Source organism: Sparus aurata, chromosome 19 (assembly GCF_900880675.1).
Source record: "Sparus aurata chromosome 19, fSpaAur1.1, whole genome shotgun sequence".
Lineage (NCBI taxonomy): Eukaryota > Metazoa > Chordata > Actinopteri > Spariformes > Sparidae > Sparus > Sparus aurata.
In genome coordinates this window covers 25,422,911-25,437,465 of record NC_044205.1, presented here as the reverse complement: position 1 = coordinate 25,437,465, position 14,555 = coordinate 25,422,911, and the positions used below count along the sequence as shown (strand labels likewise).

Here is a 14,555-nt window from a genome sequence, read left to right as displayed (position 1 = left end):
GGTGATTAATTCCAATCTGAATCATGAGTAGGCAGGTACACAAAAGAACTGTCTAGTCTATACGTCTGGGTGACGTGTCAGTCTACAAAGCAAAACACTGCAGTAATTAAACAAGGGGATAAAAGAAAGTATCCCTGCCCACGTTAGATATCAGGAAATGAAGTGAATGCAAAACAACAACTTGATCCAGATGACTAATCTCTCCCCGCTATTGCAGACGTCGATGCCTACTTATTTGTTTGTCATGTTTATGGCAGCCTTGACGACTAATAACTTTCTGCGAGTCTCCTGTGGGTGGTAATCTGCACCAGCAGATCGGCTAGCCATATGTTCTTTGATTATTGAAGGTGATGTGTGAGAACGCTGTCAGCCCACTGTGTCGTGTTATCTGAAGTAGACACACAGGTCAAGGCTCACAACCGAAGCCCGACACATGCTAATGAACTTATCTCATAAAATATGCATCAAGCCCTCCCTGGGCCGTACAGAGGCAGAGGCGTGATTTTGCAGGAATTATGGGAACAGTCATTTTCCATTATGTCAATGCTAAATGAGGAGTGACCTGCGGGAGAAGCATGTCTGACCCGTGTCAAGATAGTTCCTGCCAATTTTGCACGGAGAACTTTGCAGATCAGTTTTGACTTTTAAGATAGTGTGGTGACAGAGAGAATAAATGGATCTGGGTGCACAGCGTAACCTTGTTCAAGTAATCTCCCTCAGAAGCCAATGTTCGAAGTCTGTATAATTAATCAAAGACAATGATGTCAATGAGGGCTCCGGTTATGAAATTAGAGGCACGCTGTCTTCCATTACTGTACAGCTTATAAGTGCATTAGGAGGGAGAGAGGAACAATAAACCAGGTGTGGAAACCATTAGCTCAATCCTTCATTCCAACCATTTGCGGTTCCCGTCTCTTGTTTTCAGGGCAATTAAATGTCTCGTAACAAGGCCAGAGCTGAATGCTTGGGTGTTGATTTGGTAGTCAGGATTACAAACAAGGTGTGAACAGCAACAGTGCAATAGCGGTTTGCTCAATAATGAATGAGACTTCACAAATTAGGTTGGTTCTATAATATTTCTTTTTCTTCCGCTGCTTTAGGCGGTGTAATGAATGATTGTTCAATTGCATAATCAGGTTTTAGTCGCCCCCGAATGTGCTACCTGTCCAAACACAACTCACTGACATCCCATCTGAACTCAGAGCTTTCATAAGTCACAAGGTGGAGAGTGACCTGATTGTGTTATATGGACTTTTGTAATCATGTTTCATTTTATAATGATTTTACGAAAGCGCTTACGTATTCAAGTTATTCTGTGACCGCACTACCTCATCTGTATTCAAGAACAATTGATAAATTGTATTAGGCCACTACTCATACATGCAGCACACAGTCTATCTGAGCGAGAAATCAAATCTCCATGTATTGTTATAACTAGAATTACGGTCGTATGCCTCTGTGCACCAGTCAAGCTGCTTTTCCTGAGCAATAGCATTGAACAGTTGCCGGGAGAATTTTCGCAGACCAATCAGATGTCACAGTGAAGTCGACCAAGGGCTGGGCAATATGGCTGAAAAATGTATCACGATATAAGTGTTTCTTATCAGTCGATATCGATAACATTTGACAAATAACCCTTTAAATGGTGACTACAGGTGAGATTTTTTGAAAAAAAAAATCATTTTCTAAGACAATCTAAGACATGAGACAAAATAGTGTAGAAGCTGACATTGCTGCTTGACAATATGTTAATGGGATAGTTCGGGTTTTTTGAAGTGGGGTCATATAAAGTACATATCTATAGTCGGTCTGTTGGCACTTTTGGCACTACATTTTCTCAACCATAGAACCTCCGTATCCCTACGCATTAGCGCAACAGGGCCGTTGCGCTAATGCATAGGGATACGGAGGTTCTACGGTCTGTGTCTGTGTCTGGAATTGTTAAGTTTCATTTTGATCGAAAGTAATCAGAGTTGCGTGCATAAACCTCCCGTCCAGCAACTGGGCCTCGCGCTGTGTTTCGCCGCTCGCAGATCACCTGTTTCTAACGGGGTTCAGTTAAATTATCGAACACTCTATCAAACGTATTTTCTATCGATATTGATCACGTGTCTATCGCGATAGATATCGTTATTGTTTTATCGCACAGCCCTAAGTCGACCTTTGTCCTGTTGGATGTATTTGACCTTGAACTGATTACAATTTGATGGGCAAATGCTAATCAGTTCACCCTCGAGTCAACATGAATGTCTTCGCAAAATCTAAAGAATCAAGCCATTCTTGAGATATCGTGTTCGCAAGAATGGGAGGGATGTACAACCCGAAAAACAAATCGCCATGAAGGAACACTACTGCATAAACAAGTGATTGAGTTGTTTTAAAATTGTCTAAAATATGTGTTATATGTTAAATATGTTCACGATTACTTTTACAATTACTTTGTTTACTCACTACACATAGCATCAGTGGCTTGAGATGACGATGCTTTGACAAGATGCATTCTGCCTGTGTTTACAGCTCACTGCTTCTTCCACTGATCTATTTGAAGACATAAAAATGTATTGGAAGGGAGAACAAATTAAACATTCAATTGCATGTCAGTGAGCCGGATTATATATTGTTAATCTTCTGTGCGAGTTGCTTCTTTCATAGAACGCATGCCTGTCAAATGACATGCCGCGGCAAGCGGAACAATCTCATGTGGCCGTTGGTTGTCAAATCAGTTGTGCTCCTCACAGAAGTGATGTCTGAGAGAAAGCAAAGTACCTTAAAGAAATCATTGTGAGCGTGCCTCTCGCACTGACATCTCACACAGTGCACGAGTCAATTTGATGAACTTCCAATGCATCATGCCACAGCCTTCAGATGGTTGCCGGCTGCTACTGATGTAACTACCGCACAGTTTTTCAGCAGCTTTCTGCTTCATCTGACTGCATTTACTGAGACAAGGCTTGTGAAGCAAAGCATAAAAGCTCATCAGCACCCTCTCATTAAAGTGTCATTAAATAATACATGACTTTCAACCTCTATGGGCAATCAAGGAACTGTAGTAACTCTGACAAGCCGGTGGCCCAAAATTGACAGCAAAAAAAGAGTCACGGATTTCACTACAGAGACAAGTAATCTAGCTAATTAGAGCATACATCCAACTGTTGAGTACAGAGGAAATCTATTGCCAGGCAAATAATTATCTCTTACTTTTTTGCTCGAAAATGCCAGTACTATCATTCATCATTAAGTAGTTAAAAACTACAGCGGTGGAGTAAAGACTTTTGGCCGCAAAGTCATATGTATTCATGCACAACAGCTGTTAACAAGCTGTTAACCCTTTAACTAGTCAGGATTGACCCATATGGTTTTGTCAGGGGCGAGACCGATACCAATTATGAGTGATCAAGGAGAGCGGTAACCATTATTTGGAACCATAAACGCTTGGAAGTAAAAGTGCGGATCTTAGTCTCAAACTTTAGAACGACTTTTTTATGGAATGTCTTTAAGTACAATTCACTCAAAAAGTGGTAAATTTTGAGGTATTTGTGCTTGATTATGTTTTATTCTACTCTGTGTTTCCACTCCAATGTGGAGGCATTGGACTTTTTACTCAACATATTTATTTGATTACATTAGTTTCTAGTTATTTTGCAGAGTCAGACTTTTTATCACTGCATCATGAATGGGAATGCAGGTTATGAGGCTTGAGAAAAAAAAGCAAACCTTTGAAACTATGCATTTGTTGTCTTTCCTTTAGGTGATGACCGCCACAAATCTCTGAGTGGGATCCTAACAGGCCCAGGAAAACTGCTTTTTTTGGGTTTGCCACAGCTGGCACAGCCGCCAACCTCACCCACTCCCCACAATCACCTCTACAAGTCGTTTCAGTGTGGCTCAGCTCTCGTCACTGGACTTTAACTTGGGGACCTGACCCTCACAGATCGCCAATGCTAACAAGGAACTGCCTGCTGCTGTTCCTTTGGATTCTCGTCGACGAAGGCTCAGTCTTTTCTTTGCGTCCACCTTTACCGCCACTGGGACGGAGCAGGACAGGGAGGGAGCACGCCAGGAGCTTGGTGGGCCCAATGAGGAATGGGGCGGCTGGATTTCAACGGGTCAAAAGGGGCTGGGTGTGGAACCAGTTCTTTGTACTGGAGGAGTACATGGGGTCGGATCCGCAGTACGTGGGCAAGGTAAGAGGCCTCATTTTTTCTGTTTTTTATGGTGCGCCAGAAGTCATAAATCACGTAGTAAGGAGCTTGGGAGAAATTGAATTGGTGGTAAATGGAGGGAGCAGTAGAACGTGAGGGAGATAAAATAGGGGAAAGGAACAGAAGGAAAAGAAGGATCACAATGTAGAGTAAGTTTAAAACTACTACTTTCAGCTGGGCAATATCAGCAAAATAAATTATTACAACATTTTCATTTATTATTGATACAGTTAAAAGCAACGTGACAGTCTATTGGGTGAGGTTTTCCTTTTTAGCAAAACAATTGGAACATGTACAAACAGATGCATCTGCCAACTATTATGGCAACTGCCACAAATTACCCATTTACATTTTGCCTCTGGAACTAAGCCTCACCATTTTAATCTAATGTGCTTGTTGTAAAACTGTCCCTTTTTGTTAGCGTTTTAAGATATAAATGGTCTCAGGCATAGGAGGAAAATCCATACATGCTAATGGAGCTGTGCCAACATTTCTATGTTAGACTAGGCAGACACACATGACATTGAAGTGGTGAAAGAATCGATGGAACGGTTGAAATAGATTTAAATTACAGTCCCTGTAAAGCTGTCAGAACATCATAGTTATGAGCAAGGCAAGATGCTGACAGCAATAAAAAGACAGCAGAGAAGCCAAACAGCCTTAACTGAATCTAGACAGATATATATATATATATATATATATATATATATATATACACCTGACCCCGGAGACACACTCCTTTTTGTCCCTCCTCAAACCTTGGCCATCTCATTTTTTAGTATTGAGTTTTTTTATTCTCTGCTCAGCTTAAGACATTCGTAAGTAAACTCTGTGGGGGTTTAAAGCTAAAGTTGTAATTTGGCACTCCTAGCTTACATAGGATAATAGTAAGACTGACTTATCTGCCCCAGTGCCGCTGCAATCAGCCCTGACAAGCCATGCTGTTTGTGGATGTCTCTGAGGCTGAAGGCAGGGGGAGGGAGGCTGCTGTCTGCTGCACTCCTAAGTCACTTAATCCTGGACTGCTGCACTGCTTCAAAATAATTGACTGATTCTTTGACATATGAAAAGCATTTGGAGATGGGATCCTCTGACTTTTGTCAGGACAATCTTAAGACAAAAGTCAAATGCTTCAGAACGATTGTAGCTGTAATAGGATAAAAGTTAAAACACAGAATACCTGAAGACTGGGAGGACACGGGTGTTAGCGACGTGTCTTCCAAGGCATTATCAAGAAAGATCACAGAGGCCAAGAAAGGTTACAGTTTTGTTTTCAAGGCACATAGATTAACTCTAATGGACCATGCATCTTAGTGCAATAAATGCTTGTCCCATAATACATCAATGCCTAATTGTGGTAATGTATTCACTCTTGAGTGCAAACATGATTTCCATTCAGTGACCTGCAGAGTATTGGGGCTACAGCAGCTCAAGCGACCGCTGCTTTCCCCTCAGTGGCACAAGTCCCCTTTTGGACCAAATTAAGTAATTATCAAGAATATTGCTGGTATTAATTTTTAGGGATGCCAACATTCATTTCTTGCATTGACAAAGCTATCTTTCTCTCTATATATTTCTTGCTTTTAACATTGATCAACTCAAGTTTTTTGACTATTATAAGTCAAAAATGTTATATCAAAATTTGAGAAACTTCTTAGCACACTACGATTTATTTACAATTGTCAATGGAAATGGTTTATTGCTGCTCTCATTACCGTAATTGGGTATTTGTTCATTAAGGCCACATACATTAAGGTAATGCAGCTTTATACAACATGCTGTATGTTGGATTTTGTATATAGTGATGCAGACAGTTCCCTCTAAAGAGAGACAAGAGTGGAGGGAACTAGAATTACCTGCCTTGCGGTTCTATGCGTCTGCGCACCATTCCACCCGCTGTTCTCGAATGACACGGAATAATGCCCATAGCAGTTTTGGCAGAACGTTAGGATTTCGCAGTGACGCCGACCATTACCTTTTGGATATAAAATGTCATCAGCTCAGACATTTGTATAAAATCCTGTTATAATTATCAAATTATTTGTTGAGTAAAGGCCAAAAATGTGTTTTGACCTTGACCAAAATCTAATCAGTTTCATCCCTGGACCTCAAGGCATCCCTCAGATGGATTGATGAACAACTGAAAACATACTGCCTCCGGCCATGGCTACCAAAAGTGCGGAGGAATAAAAAGTTGATGCAGCCACAGGGCATTAGTTTTGCAATTTCAGTTTCAAAACAGAAAACGTGAAAGTGAAAAGTGATGTTTTTTAGTTGTAGTTTGTTTTCTCCAATGGTTTTCCTTAAATATATCAAGGAAATTGGATATACTATTACATTTTTAACATAAAGAGCTCTACTGATACACAGAGCACAGTTATTTGTTTTATGCGATCTGTAAATATACAAACATACAATCAAACAGCATTTTCCTCCTCCTATTTGATTGATGCATCTGTATTATTCCACAATTAACTAATCCTTAGGGATGCTCTGTAAACGTTGATTAGCCGAATCATCAAGCAGTGAGCAGTGACTGAGGCTCCAAACAGAGCAACATACAAGGTCTCATAAAAAACAAAGTCCAATAAAACAGAGACAGGTGAAATTTTGTATTCAGGTACATTTCTTGCTTGCAATAGGAAGCATGATTTGTAAAGTATTTAAGGTGTGAGGGTACTCCCTGTGATAGTTTGTGGGGAATTCATATTTATTTAACAGTAGTACTTTTAAGATCACGAAGCAGAAGAAAATAATGTCAATGTCAAGCTAGGAATACAGGTGTATATAAAAGATTGAAATTTGGGTGAAAAAGTGAGTCCTTATTTATCAGAGGCTTCAAGGCCTTGTTGGCTGCTATTTAACTCTGAGGTCTCTCCACCAATATGAGGTGTTTCATCCAGCTTGTATTCTATCCTGCTTCACAGTGCAGCTAAACTAACAAAGGACAACATCATTAAGAAATGTGTAATTCTTCCAAGGATGTGAAAACCTTGCTGGAATGACGTGCCATTTTTATCTTGTTGTTTGTTTTTTTTGGGTTTTTTTTTTTTTTGCAAGAACCTGAACACGTCAGCAATAGTGCCATGTATTTCAAGAGTGTCGGATTAAAGGCATCACTGCCAACTGTAATTGCGAGAGCCAAATCACTATTAATTAGAACTGGCTATTGAAATTCATAGAATTCACATTACTAACAAGATGCGGCAATTTTGTCAGTTCTGACGGAACACAGAATGCAAGACAACCACTGGAAGGGGATGGGCAGTGGGAGGAGGGCGGGGGGGCATTCACTGATGGTGGAGTGGAGACTCAGAGTGCCAGTGTTACGGATCACCTAGTTTCCCTATTAACTGGTGACGTTCGCCTGAGTGCACCGGTGGATGCTTGTAGTGACAGCAGATGTTTGGAAACAACATGATAACATTTAGTCGTCCTTGTGAATGCCTTGTTGTTGTCCTTTTCATGAAAATTTTCAAAACAGAGTCTACTCATCCGAGTCTGAGACTCCACGGAACCCATATCAACTGCAGGAAGTATCCAGGCACATTTATGAGATCCTTCACCACACCACAGAAATAATTGTCTAATGCTACTTGATACTCAGCCATTCCACCATTAAATGACTGTGCAAGTCTTGAAGCGGCTGTCTGGTATAAATAATACAGCCAGATCAGCAGTGGAGCACTCTATCTTTATATTATTATGATATTTGGGCGTCTCAGCACTCTCCCACTTCTACTAATTTATTGCACATGGTGGGCAAAATAAAAAAACAACATATTTTTAGTACAGAGAAACCAAACAAAACACTGCCCTCAGGCTACATCTTCCAAAATGAACATGCACTCTCTCACAGTCACAACAAAGCATTACTCTGGGTAAGCTTAATTGGGGTCAGATTTACTTTGTACATTTTTGAGGCTGATACTGATTATAGATATTTTGGAGACCAAATAAAAAAAAGGTTCAGCTGGAGCTGCAACAGTTACAGAAAATGAATCCCCATTTGGTTTTGTATTACAATAATTGTTAGTTGCAGTCCTACACAGACCATAACGGACAACCTTGTTTTGTAAATTGTGCCCAACAAATAAATTGATATTAGGTAAAAAAATACCCAAAACTAGGATACGTCTTTGGTAGAGCTTCCTGGTCAGATAGGGCCTTGCTTATGTCTGACTTTGATGTTTAAACTGACATTATGCTTATGATATTAAATATATTTTTTCAAACATATCTGATAGCATTTACACAATTTACTTTTCCAAAAGAACACCTTCTCTTCTCATGTTGCATTCATATGAGGAATAGTTAATAGGAAGTGTTGTGCAGGGAATCATAGAGGGAAGGGGAGAATACGAATCATTATTCATGTTGTTGTTTGGTCTATTTTAGAACGATGAGTGCAAGTAAAGCGAAATGCCTTCTGTTTTGCAACACCAGTAAAACAAAATGCTATACTCGCATTTACGCTTATTTTGGTGGTTTGCTATAACGAGACAATGAAGAAGGATAATGAATTCAAACTAAAGCTCTGATAACATGCAACGTATATATATTCATATCGACTATACGCAGTATTTCTGCCTTGACAGCTTCTTGTCAGGCAAGCCGAGCTGGCAGACACTTAACATTAAGAAATGTAGGAAAACAGACACAACTGGAAGCTGCAACTTATACTATTCACTTAATTGTCCTCTTTACACCCTGAGGTGCAAATACAATCGTGACCAGATTCAGCATGGTCCTCAGCAACACTGCTGGCCCCTACTGCTAGCATTAATAAGGGAGCCACCACTCTGGAGCCTTGCTTGAGGGTCAACTGAATGCAGCTGTATAAAAAAAGTAGTTATTACATTTTTCACATAGAGGCACAATGTCTCAGGAGTCTCTGGTCCACTAAGATTCCTCCGTGGAAACTGCTACTTAAAGTGAATCAAATTTACTTTTGTGATAGCACAATGGAGGTATTAAAACCACAATGGACCTGTGCTATAAATAAAGTAAAGACAGAAATGGTTCAAAATCATTACAAGGCTGCTTTTGTGAGTGAATTTTCCAATGCCATTAACAAACAATTAACAGAGACAAATAATGACAATCATAACTTTATGACTGCCTTCCTCCGCGGTTTTAAAAAGACAATTACTCTGTCACTTGAGAAACAAAAGCACCACACGAACATATTGATTAGAAATCACTTTGAGTAACAACATTTCACATTTTATACAAGCACTTACACTGAGAAACTTCTGACAATCGTCTCTTGACAAGCACATTATTGCAGATTAACAATTAAAGCCCAGAGGGCTTAAGAGGGTTTGATGCAACCACCCTGTGCACTCACAATTAGATAATGTTAAAGGCTTTCCTATGCCGAGCAGTGATTATCTGCAAGAAAAATCTGCCATTAGTGGTGTGGCTGTAAATCAAGCCGAGCCGCTTCCTCTCACTCTCTGTTAAACTCTCTGCCGAGTTTAGCAGCGATTCTGCAGCATTTCTTTGTAGCATAATGACACCGTCCATTTGAACATACGTAGGTCATGCATTGCTGTTTGACACATTCTACCTGGAATTATAATAATGTGGCAACTCAGAATCCACTGAAGGGAATTGTGTCGTCATTTTCGAAGCAGGTTGAATATAATGACCCCTCACTGTCGCTGGAGGTGTAATCAAAAGCAACACGTCCGTCAGGTATCATAACTTACAATGCTGGGATTTTCTGAGCAGATGCTACTATTTCATATTGAAAACATAGCATACAATGTGCCACTGTGATGCAAGTAGTTTGATGTCTGAACTTAACTTTTTCACTCACCAGCCAAGTTGACTTGCAGATGAAAAAATCACTAGCCATGCATATTTTGTAACGGCCAAAACAACTAATTACCTTAGTGTGAAAAAAAGCAGATATTATTTGCATTGTATTGAAAACTATAATATGGATGGATCTATTTCTATGATGGCCAGCTACCCTATGACAACACTGGAAAAAAACCTACAGGTTTTCACCCTATGGAGGTGAAAGCGACAGGTTTTAAGTCAGTCGCTTTTCCTTAACCGAATCATTGCGCTTATCAGAGTAAAACAGCATGCATCTGTCTTGCCTTGTCACTGCAACTCGGCATTCAGATTTAGGGAATCATTTCCTACAAACATTCACCCGCCAGTGTGACGGGTAGCCTAAAGAGATGTACGTGCAAAACAGAAACTCAACCCACATTTGGTGCTTGGGGGTTGTTCATTTTGGAACCTAGTTTGTAGAATGGCAAAGGGAAAAAAAAAAGAAAAAGAGAAAACTTGTACTATCCTGACTTGAACTTGTGATAGCACAATGCACATACACTTTTTTTAATGTAGTATATGTACCAGAAAATAGTTTTGTATATGAGAAAGATAGAAAGATAGGAGGAAACGGGACATTGAAAAGAGAGCAGGGAAGTTGGAAAAGACTACACAAAGAGCCCTATCCTTTGCGATCTCATTGATGAGTAATTTGACCCATGTAAGGACAACCGGCTCCCCAGATTCTCAGTGTAGCTAAATGAAAAAAAATATCTTTACCTGTCAAAGACTCTGCTGTTTTACCACCCACAGAGAGCAACACAACCATGTTTTCTGTTGCTATACAGTAAGTCAAGGGAACATCAGAGCATGGTAATGTGCGAGAACCTTTCAAAGGGAACTAAACAAATTATACACTTGGCAAGAAAATGAGGCGAGGGAATCAGTTTCATAAAAAAAGTGCAGCCATTAAGTTCAGAAACATCACACCCCCCGATGCACGGAAGGTTAAAGAGAAATCCAATCAATTTAGATAGAGTCACACTAAGGACCTATAAAAGGAGAGGGGAAAAACCTCTCCCTGTACCCTTTACAGAGCATGTGATGGCATGCAGTGGCATGCTCCAATGCCCAGTTTCTCACACTTGCAGACAAAAGGTCGCTCATTTAAATACAAGTCAATAAACCACTTTCTCCAGAAAGGGCAGCCCTGTTTGTCCTATAACTTGTTTATTCCCCCACTCCCTGCCTGACAAGGAATGACCATCCTTCCTTTTATTGATAGCTCTTCCTCCCAGTCCCACCCCACACCTGGCTGAGATTTATCACTGATGTGGAGCCCGCAATTTAATCTTTCAATGAGGACCTATAAGAAGGACATAAAAACCTTTTCAACAAGACTTATGTACCAGGCACAACAACGAGAGATTCCATCATCTGACCGTATGAAATTTACCCTCCTCACTAGCGATAGCGCGTTCCACGTTGTTAAATAGGGTTCAGTTTAAATGCTTTGAAATTTAGCTGTAAAATGCTTGAAAACCTGAGGAGGCCCATATAAAAGCAGCAAACCTGTTTACGCACTATGATGATGATAGCCTCTGTTGTAAAATACTTCAATGCGACTTGCTGGAGGCCAGCAGTTAATTAACATCTGACTCAAAATCACAGGCTTCATTACTTGATTGCTTTGCACCGTTCTATGAAGAGGTCTATTCATTGACCTACAGCTAAGCAAGGCAAAGTGCCACACAATAATCTTGTTGACCTATCCATGAGCATGTCTAATGCAGAACAGATTGTTTGACGCTACAATAATGCAATAAGCGATTTGATGAACATAACACACAAGGACATAATATCAGCAAATATATGACCCCAGACTCTAGTGTCAATAGAATTAATTAATAATATGAATTACAATCAAGAGATATGTTTAAATGCCAGTTAAGAAAATACAGACGGCAAAATAAATGCTATGCTACACGAAATGCTCACACGTGATCTAATCCCCGGAATGAATCTCGTAATTTGTTGCTCAAGTAACTCACTGTCGAATGCAAAGTAATTTGAAAGGATTGCTCTCCTGAAGGTTATGCATGAGGTGTGCCAGTGATTCAGCTGCTCGTTAGAACATATTAAGAGGTTGAGGGCATTTACAATTGTAATGTATGTTGATGATGAATGCTGCAAGAAAGAACAGCCGAAATAAAAGCTAATGATGCCATTCATCTGTCCTGCCAAAGAAATATATTTCATATATTTTGCCCTCATGGGTAATGGACTTTTCCCCTGAATTGCCTGGATCATATTTCCAAACGGTGTGCTAATGCCCCAATCAGTATCACTTACTACCCCGGTCAACGGTTTCAATTTGTTCTGTGACATTGATGGGCAATATTGTTGTGATTCTGGGTAGAAAATTGCATTCTGTATGTTGTATCAATATCACTTGCATTGTTTAATCAGGTGTGATATGAGAAAAGGGAATCAAGCCCTAACCCTGGTCTCTAAGATCAATATCAATCATGTACATTAATGTGAAGTGTCAAAAATCATTCTGACACCATGTTATTTGCTATGCAAAACATAACATAACATATTTTTTATATGAACATGCATTTTTGGACACCTTCAGTGATGTACGATAGAGCTGCTACCCTTTTTATCCTATTGGCTCTCAGCCTTAAATTCTTTCAAAGGCCACAGTTACATAGTTCATCCATACAAACAGTAAATGCAATCGTGTCGGTTTTGATGTTACAACTGACGGTGAGATGTACGGATCACTGAATTGCGCTAATACAGCTTCAGATGTGAATACAACTCAACAGCTTCTATTTGCTTTAAGACACCCAAGGCTAGATCTGTCAATTTATCCCATTTTGTCTTCTCTCCGCCTTCCTTCTCTCGCTCTTTCTCTCACACACACACACACACACACACACACACACACACACACACACACACACACACACACACATATCTGTATATGTTTTCTGTATATCTACAAGTATACTCCCCTGTGTGTGTTTTTGTGTGTGTGTATGTGTGCATTTTTTTTCCTTCCATCCCCATTACCTGACTGAGGCATGACACAACCCAGATAGCAAGCGCCAAGCTGTCAGCAGCAAAGAAATGGTTCGCAAGCCAATATCGATCAGCTATAATAAGCTTGCAGCATTTGACATACTGCTTTCTTTCCATCAGCACCTCACCAGTACACCGAATACCTGTGAAACCTCACCACGCAACCAGCATTCGTGATTCGGTATGTCATGGCACTGGCGCTGACAATGCACAAACTCGGAGCCACCTACAGCATGCCACCACGCAAACATGGTGCCAGTATGTCATCCCACTACTCTGTTGGGAGGACAGTGTTTGAATGGTTGTTGTACTGAGGGGTAGTGTCAGACCTAATAATGAATAGCATCATAAAAATAAATTCAATACAGCGGCAGTTCGGGGATGCATACAGAGCGCCAATAAATACAGAATGATTTACACTGATTAACAGCACGGAGGATGAATTCTGATGGGAGATATACACACTATGTCTTGCTTAAAGCATAACCCACCGTTAAATATAAATTAGAATCAATTCATTCACAAACTGTGATAAATTTACAATAAATGGCCTTGTAACACCAGTGAGTGGACGTGTCTACAATAGATACGGGGATAAACTGCTCATTTGACAATCTAAGACGCAGGGAAAGACGGGTGTTCATGTTTGTTTCCGCAGGATAAGAAAGAGATTTTAGCAGAAAAGGTAATGGTGGTTTTTGTTCAAAGTTTTTAGGTTTTGCGTTCTGTCGCAGGCTGCTGTCTGGCTCACCGTGACTGTCTTTTGAAGTTTCTGTTATGTTCAAGATTTGATTGATTATATCAAAACAAGGTCTTCCTCTATGCAGACAAATAGCGAATCAGCAATCCATCAAATGAATGCAAAAAAACAGGAAATATAAACCGGTGGCACAAAACGAAAATTGCAATTTAATATGAGATGGACTTTAAATTGCATAATCTACATGGATATTTAATTGCATATAAAGCCGAGAAGAACAAGCGGGTACCAACCCCTTTCAGGGTATTTACTCAGTTGTTAATGTACTTGATGGTGCGGGGTTGCTGGGCCGTTCAAGTAACAATGTTGGCCCACTATCAGCAAAACATTGTGGCTTCCATATGCATTCCTGAGAGGAGCTCCACATAATCCTGGTTGCAGAAATCCAATTACAGCATTTTCTACAGAGGTTGGTTACATTCGCCTCTGAAATCACTCAAATTAATCAATATGCGGGTTTACTGCATAGCCAATGAGGGACCATGTGCTGCAAATCCTGAAGGTAACAGGGAAGACCGTCCTCTCTCGGCGCCCAGCATTCCTTTTAACACATTATCAGGCGTAAGTATGTAGGATAAATAATCCACATATGACAGTACAGATGGAACACATTTTTTTTCTTCCAATTTGTACCAGTAATTGAGTAGCTTCAGTCAATAAGCAATGTTTTACCCTGGTAGGACATGAGTGATGTGACTGCCGCTATTTGTTTT

At 40.1% G+C, this 14,555-nt stretch overlaps 1 protein-coding gene across 1 annotated transcript in view; it reads left to right on the top strand.

Annotated features, from left to right (window-relative positions):
- Nucleotides 1-14,555, top strand: part of LOC115570450 (cadherin-12-like) — a 111,267-nt gene that overhangs the window by 36,598 nt on the left and 60,114 nt on the right. Inside the window, exon 2 of the mRNA XM_030399055.1 lies at nt 3,749-4,184. Coding sequence (XP_030254915.1) covers nt 3,939-4,184 — 246 coding nt within the window. The 5' untranslated portion in view covers nt 3,749-3,938. The remainder of the gene's footprint in view (nt 1-3,748; nt 4,185-14,555) is intronic.